An 8358-nucleotide genomic window follows, 5' to 3' on the forward strand; every position below is an offset into this window, starting at 1 on the left:
CAACCTATGAATGAAAATGCAAACAAAATAATAACCTCCATAACATGCTCCCAGTAGCCCATGGAACCCATCCTAAGCAAGAAGTAGCATCATGGAAGATGGTCAATTGGTCATGAACCCATGGTGGAATCATGAGCGCCATACTCAGCTGGATTGAAATACCCATATGCATAAAGTAGATCCATAATTTATATACTGTGCTAAGTGTAAAGCCCAATTCACAGAATCAAAACACAAAAGGATAAAATAACAGTAAATGCCTGCCATTATGTTGCATTTTTCACAAGGCAAATTGAACTTTATTGCCGGCTCAGAAGGTGACAATGAAACAACATGACTTTAACAGACTACATGGTGCCGGCCAGGCCCCATGTGACTTTAACAATGTAACAACATGTCTTAACAGACTGCAACTGTTGGTGAACCCAAAGAGATGACTAACGTAAAGGAATCTGCAAATCCAAAAACCCATTCATTTCAACCATATAGGAACTTTGGCGCTCACTGGTCACCATTTGGATACTTATGATACAGCTTTTGTTATATTCATATCTAATATTTAAACGCCCGAGTGCCTGCCGTCAAAGCCACCACTTCTATCCCAATTTCTTCTTACATTTCTTTGTAAACCTCTTGAACCACTATCTAGCTGATTACCCCTAGTTCTGCGACTCTTATCCAAGGAACCGCCACGGTGCATATCAAAATCGTTGAACCGGTCATTCCGTTCTGTTCTACCATAACGGTCCCCACTAGACCGTCTTCCATTCAAGTTACGTCTTGTGTCACGGAAGTCATCCTTGATGTTCATGGAAGACTTAGTCTGCCTAGACTGGAACCGATCAACCATACCAGAATCCACATCATCAGAAAATGGTTCATCGTCACTGTAGGCAAGTGCATTGTGCCTAACAGAAGCTCTGTTAGGACTTCCCTGACTATGGCTTCCATTATTTCTAAAACCTTTGTCAATGTCCTCGTCCAGATCAGAATTGATCCCATCATCACTCTCTGATCTGAAAGATGCCTTTCTATAGTTATTTGAACCACTCCGACCTCTGGTTTTATGCCAGGAATCAGCAAGATGAGTCGATCTCAGGGAAGGGTGATCCTCAAATTCATCCTCATCCTTGGCTGCATATCTGGACTCTCTATTATCATATCTGGACTCTCTACTATTATCATATCTGGACTCTCTACTGTTGTCATATGTGGACTCTCTATTATTATCAATTTCACTAAAACCTTCTGAATCAGAAGCATTCTCAAGATCTGAATAACTCATCCTTGACACTCCACCTGTCTGACTACCTTTTGACAAGTCAAGTTCATAACTGTCAATGTCATCCTCTTCATCATCAAAATCATCAAAACCATTTCTTGAAGATGGCAAGCTATCTCTTTCTGAGAACTTATTCCCTCGTCCTGTAGTCATTGTTTCAGCCATTCTAAATTCCTCATCCTCGGAGCCCTTAGAAGCACCTCTATAAGACATGCTGTCTGCTGATGAGCTCTCCCTTGCCTTAGATGAATCAGCAAACTCAAATGCAGCAACATCTGCACCATCTGACTCGTTATCATCAAAATCAAAGTTCCATGCACTAGAAACATCAGGCTTGCGTGGAGGTCTTTCCAATCTTTTCCGCAGTGCAGATTGCTTTGCTTCCATTTGGCTGTTGGAGTACTCATCTGCAGGACGGTCATGTTCACAATGGAAACATGACATATTCCGCCTATAGTTCAAGAAATTGCACCTGAAATTTCACGGACACGAGTCAGCCTGTAAGCAAAGACAACAACAGCACATAACAAATTGATTCATGAATCACTGGAATGAGTGTGCTATTTCTGTTTACATATTCCTCAAGTTTCACCTCTTCAGAAACATAAGATGGCATGGAGAACCTTCTTAGAAATCTTAGTTTTTAGATACCAAGTCATTCTTGTTCATAAATCATAACTGTGTTCGATTACAGACAACACACAGTGCAAACATGAATACAAATATGCATTGTTCATTCAATAAAGTTACTACAGAATGCGCCAGCAGCCAGGAAATATACCGATCCAAGATATCAATTTGTTTCTTCACAACTATGTATGAGTAGCAAACAAGAATGCAACAAAACATGATGAAAAGTGAAGGGGTTAGTGCAGTGTGCGATGCCACATGTATATAATTACGGCAGAATAGGACAGAAAAAATAGACATCAAAACAGAATTCCTATGAGTATGCTTACCGAGGGCATTCCCACTCTCCAGGGAGGAGTTGCCTTTTGGGACGCTTAGCATCACACTGCAAGCAAACAGTGTTTTTTGCAAAATTCATGAAATCACACCTGCAAAATAGACCCCAGGAAGTAAGAATAGTATTTCTCAAGTCAACAAGGTTCCATAAATCAGAGGCAAGTGGCAAAATTACTTAGGGCAGAGCCAATCTCCTTTCTTCATCTCAACATCATCACGCCCCACTCGCTTCTTTGGTGGGGGAGGTGGTTGCTTCACTTTAGGAGGAGGCTTCCTTATTACAGGGGGTGGGAGATTAGGATCAATAGGAACAGCACTGAACTTGACAATCTCATGTATCAATTTCCGAACAGCAGTCTTCAAAGATTTTAATTTGAGCAGAGGTTTGTTCTCTACAGTTTCCTTTACGTGATCAAAACCATAGATCAACAAAATGCGCATAACATCAAGAGTCCGAGCTTCATCTTCTTTACGTGTAAGGATATAGCCCCTCGTGCATACATTTCGTAAATTACAAGAACTACATACCTGCAAATTAGAAGCAAAAATAAGGAAACCAGAGGGTCAGATTTTCCAACAAAATACAATGTTTGATGTTCACTTAGGCATTGCATCTAAGAGTGGACTGATAAATTATATGCCCTGGCACTCACACCCTCCGTTGATTATTGCTTACAATGCTACACTGAACTCCATAAGCTGTATAAAAAGTAGTGCACTAGCTAGGAAAAAAATGTGATGAATAGCAAGAAAGGCATTAGCTAAGTAAGTATAGATTTGACATCTGATAAGATTTATCTGCATGAGAAAATACAATACAAATAATCTGTGTAAATCACAAGTATTTAGATTTTTTGAGAAGGCTAAACTGTAATGGAAACCCCATTATAAATGCATGAACTTATATGAGAAGGGCTACATAAAATAAGTATGAGAGAAGGAAACAAAAGCTATCAAGCATTAGAGTAAAAATGACATTGAAACAAAAAAGAAGGCACACACCAGACAAGGTAGAAAGCAATTCGGATAGACAAACATCTGCCATTTTCATTGTTAGATATGTACTCCCTCCGTTCCAAATTATAAGTCGCTTTGACTTTTATGGTACATCTATTTTGCTATGCATCTAGATATAATAATATGTCTAGATACATAGCAAAATGGATGAACCAAAAAAGTCAAAGCAACTTATAATTTGGAACGGAGGGAGTATGTATCTAGGGGTCTAATTGTGTATAGCTTACTTGTGAAGTCACTTGTGACTATATATATGGAAGCCACCCAACCCAAGGGGTGTGAGGTGTTTCGCTATTCTCTACATGGTATCAGATGCCCGGGTGTAAAAAACCAAGATCGTTTAGCACACATTCTTTAGATTGTATTAATTATGTAACGACCTTACTACAGCAGTACAGCTAGAAGTAAATGAAAATGTTTGATTTTATGAAGCAAGGATGAAAAATCATCAAAGGTTAAGCATTCTATCATATCTGTTAACTCTAACAATTTTAGTTTGTATAACACCATGTTCCAAATGTGTTCTTGGAAGCAGCCTAGGTGGCTTCAGAATGCTATGCAGCACCCTTCTGTAAAGCTTTTGATCAAGTTGGGTGACGAGGAGCGAGAAGAACATGATGCGACCGGCATAAGGAACAGATAGTCTGCAAAGGGGTGATGTAGAAATACCCCGGGGAAGAGACAATGGGAGGCAGAAAACACGAAGAGAGCAGCTAAGAACAGGTATGGTCCCAGAAGAAGAAAAGGAAGCAACTGGAGGTACAACAAAGGCAATATGTTTAAGCCACCCACAACACCCCTCCTCGTCGTCCCTCTCCTCCCCATCCTGTACGCTGGGTCAACTGGACGTTAGGCAAAACCAGCTTCCTGCCTAGCATCATTTCCAACATAGTCTACCACATATTGTACCAGTTCAACGTGAGAAGCAGATAACATAATCCAAACTTTTCATATCAAAGCAATCTTTTTCTGGTTCAAATTATCTTTTGTCTCTGTTTCATCTAACTCATAGATCATTGACTATCTGACAGATGAATCAGGACATAACAATTTGGTATCAAAACCATTTAGCTTTTGTTATTTCATGTAAACTTGCTTCAGATTCCTGTTACCATGACCAGATCATGGTGGCTTGGGGCTAAGCTACAACCAAGGAAGGATGGACTATAAGTAAACCACAAGAATGAAGTATTTTCAGACTTAGGGCCCCATTGAAACACAGGAACATCACAGTAATCAGTTCATTTTCACACTAAAAACACAGGGAACAGGAAAAAAATCCCATTTTCCAAATAGAGCCTTAGCTATTGTATTTCAGGTTTTCATCAATTTAAGTTTATCTAGTGGGTACGTTGACTGTTTCATCAATGCTACAGCAGCACATGGACAGGGCATAGGCAACTGAATGAGTTGATGTTAAAATATACTAGCACAACAAAAACATATACTAATGAAATTTAAAGTTATTTGACTTCCCCAAATGGGGAGCTACCAGATTCAATTACTTCATACTGGAATCAGCACAAGCAAATAAATTGCGTTTGCGAAGTGCAGGTGGACCGAAAGAATAGAAGTCTATGTACTCCCAGAGTACACAATTGTTGTGCCATGGTATTGTCAAATGTGAGACATCAAGTATATCCCTCATAAACTCAATATATGTATTATATCAACAGCAACAAAAACCAACAAAGCCCTTTTGTCTCAAGCAGGTTAGTGAAGTCTAGACTTGAAACCCAACACGAATCACCGGCAAAAAAGGGAGAAGAGAGAGAAGGAAAACTATATATTGTAATCAAATAATTAAACAAGAAAATGGACTCTCAGAGAGTGTTTCTTTGGTACTAGTCATAGCTACAATGACAACTGGAGAACATGGTGGAATAGATACAATCATACAAGTCAGCACACATAACACAAAATGATGACATGTGAATTTTCGGGCATTTAGAAACAAATTTTGGTTTAGAATATGCAACTTACATCACCCTCATCAAGATGTACACGTTTTCTTATCAGTTTTGCAGAAAACACCACTTTTGCATCCATGCTAGGGCACCCATGGCCGACCAATATCTGAAGATCCTTCCTAGGCAATGATCTGCATAAGATTTAAGAACCAATTACATGATTACTAGTACAACTATCATTTGTTCATTTTTCGCACCTACGATCTATCTACAAAATTGTCCAAATGACTGCTGCAATAATAATAACCCTTTTCTGATTTCTGACTCTGATCCTTTTACTACTTTTGATGAGGCAAAACAACAATATTCACATGTATGGTCATTACATATTCTCACATTTTCATGTGCTTCAGTCATGGATTCACAAGAAAACATTCTGTGTAAGGAATCAATATCTAATTTTGGATGGATATAGTGATTACTCCTAGTCAAAAGAATCACAAGACCATTAGAGAAAGTTCAATAATAGAGCCAAATGTTTGGCTATTAGCCAAGTTGTAAGAGACAAGCTATACAATAGTAGTCACTTAACTGTCTATAAAAAACTTTTTTATTGCTACTTTTACCCATGTCCCACCTTCTCTTTCCTAATCCTCCCCACATTCACTTGATGTCTGGGTCCACCACTGCATAGGCTCCCGTGCCTAGCTTGTTGCTTGCATGAGAGCCAAGCTCTCCTCTCTCTCTTCACTTCTCTCCTCCACATCAGCATTTGCTTGGCTATAAGCTCATTATTGTACTTGCTCTTAGTATGCTATAAAAATATAGGAACGATGAATTTTAAAAGTTAACCTCAAATATTTGCATTCTGACTTTCCAGGTTTAGCAATAACTGTAAGGGAAGCTTCCCAAAGTTTCAATGCAACTTAAAATATCTATTGTGCATACCAAGGAATAACAATGACAGGATGCATCGTCATTACCCACTTACAGCAATGAAAAAGTTGGATGCACTCACAAGGTAATCATCTAGTTTCTACAACAGTGATAACTTCGTAGCATGAAACTAGGGGGGAAACATGCAACAATCCATTTCTGATGGCTATGATGTAGAAATATTCATCAATCCTGCATTCAAACTTTATGGAGCTTGCACTTGACAGCTCTAAAGAAAGATCCAGATAATGCCAGGTTTCTCAGAAACTAGAATAGTCTCCCCTCAATAGTATGCAACATTGGAATGGCTTAATAGTATGCAATGTTGGAATGGCAGCAAACTGAATCAAAATCTATGGCCTAGAATTATCTTAGTACCTACTACCTCCGTCCCAAAAAGAATGCAATTCCAGGTGCATTCTTTGTTGAAGTATCTAAAATTTAACCAAATATATAAGTAAAAATATTAGCGTTTATGACACCAAATAGGTATACTATGAAAATATATCTCATGACAAATATAATGATACTTATTTGATATCAAAAATATTGATATTTTTTTTACATATAGTTAGTCAAACTCATGCTTTAACTTGGTACTGTACTAGAATTTTCTTTTCTAGCCGAGAGAGTACCTTTTAACTTTTAGACCCTGATTTGACCATGACACAGGCAAAAAAAAAAAAAAATCTGGCTACAGCAACCTAACGAATTAGAAACCCATATCATGTAACTGGCTGTCTTATAAGGTGACCCAAACTCAAAATAGGTCTCCAACACAATACCTATAGCCTCCAACAGAGTACCTAACTACCTATATATAGAAGAACCATTTTAGGTGCCAAGAGAGGTATAACCCAAATCTGAGTATCCTCTCTCCTGGAGACCCATTTGCAGAAAGGGTTCTCTTTGGATCTTGTTGTTGGAGAAGAATAAAAATGGGTATTGAACCCTTTAAGTGTAGCGCTATCCAAACGTGAAATGGGTCTTGTGTTTTGGGTATCGATCGTTGAAGACAGGAACTAAATTCAACCTCAGGAGCAATAACCATACTTGAGGATGTCGAACCGATCTCGGCCAAAGTTCATGCAGGCGTTTTTGACAGTAGTCCAGTCTCTGGAGAAGTCGAACCCCGCCTCCTCACTGACCTCTGAGAGGTCCAAGGGCACCGCGGCGGCCATGGAGCTCTCATCGGCACCACAGGCCCGCCCCAGGTCGAAGTACCTCTGCTGAGCAAGCCGCTCCATCAGTTCGATCCATTCGGGCCAGGGGTGCACCAGCTCCACCTCCCTCCGCAGCACCTCCTCCATGCTCATCCTCCCCACCTCATCAGCAGATGCCGCCACCGGAGCAGCTTCCTTATGACCATCCGGCCCCGACTCCGGCTCCGGGCCCGGCTCTGCATCAGGCGGCGGCGCGGGGCGGCGCCAGGACTGGATGCGGCGGAGGGCGGCGTCGCGGGCCGAGAGCTCGGAGGAGCGGGAGCGGTCGAGGGCGTCGAGCTGGTCGAAGACGAAGGAGAGGCGGGCGGAGAGGGCGGGCGGCTTAGAGGAGGCGGACGAGGGGGGTGGGGGTGGGGAGGGAGAGGAGGCGAAGGGGCGGTGGCGGAGGAGGACGAGGAGGTACGAGGGGGTGGGGACGCCGCGCCGGCGGCGGAGAAACAGCAGTGGGCTATGGCAGGCCATATGTGAGAGCATTGGGTTTTGGGATTCCGGTCAAAACCCTCAGTCAGTCTTTTAGACAGAGCGACCATGAACGGCAATTTCATTAATCATTTTTTTCTACTTAGGCCATAGGTCAAACTGGAAATTAACTGTTGCCACTTTCTAAAAAAGTACGTTGTTCACGGTGACGATGGTCAGTGCAGTCACAATGCAGAAACTATTCAGTAGTTTCTGTGACACAAGACTCTACTCGCCTGTTCGGGAGGACGTAAACGATCGTGGATTATTTACTATTGGCTGGTTTAGTATGAGAAAAAAACATTGTTCCCGGCGGAAAATTTACGATCGTTTACCAGCAAGCGAATAGGCTACAACTACAAACTATTCTCCACAATACATTATTTCTCGGAGGAACCTAGCTAAAAATTAAGCCAATCATTTTACCGGTTGTTTCACTCTCTCCTCCGATCCTCTGTGGCCGACTTGGTTGTGTGGCATCATCATCACCGTAGAATTTGCCACCATGGAGTCCGACCTTGTCCAACTGCCGCCCCCTCCACCTCCATCCGTCCACCGGACACCA

The 8358-nt window shown here is 41.2% G+C and overlaps 1 protein-coding gene across 1 annotated transcript; it reads right to left on the bottom strand.

The window, feature by feature from the left end:
* Positions 1–279: 279 nt before the first annotated feature.
* LOC136551310 (zinc finger protein VAR3, chloroplastic-like) lies at positions 280–7796 on the bottom strand. Its single transcript, XM_066542878.1, has 5 exons — positions 7165–7796; positions 5249–5366; positions 2424–2776; positions 2242–2340; positions 280–1754 (listed from the first exon to the last, which is right to left on the bottom strand). The coding sequence occupies exons 1-5, from the start codon at positions 7794–7796 to the stop codon at positions 560–562; spliced, it is 2397 nt and encodes a 798-aa protein (XP_066398975.1). The 3' UTR covers positions 280–559.
* Positions 7797–8358: the final 562 nt, after the last annotated feature.

This window comes from Miscanthus floridulus, chromosome 4 (assembly GCF_019320115.1).
Source record: "Miscanthus floridulus cultivar M001 chromosome 4, ASM1932011v1, whole genome shotgun sequence".
NCBI classification, from domain to species: Eukaryota; Viridiplantae; Streptophyta; class Magnoliopsida; order Poales; family Poaceae; genus Miscanthus; species Miscanthus floridulus.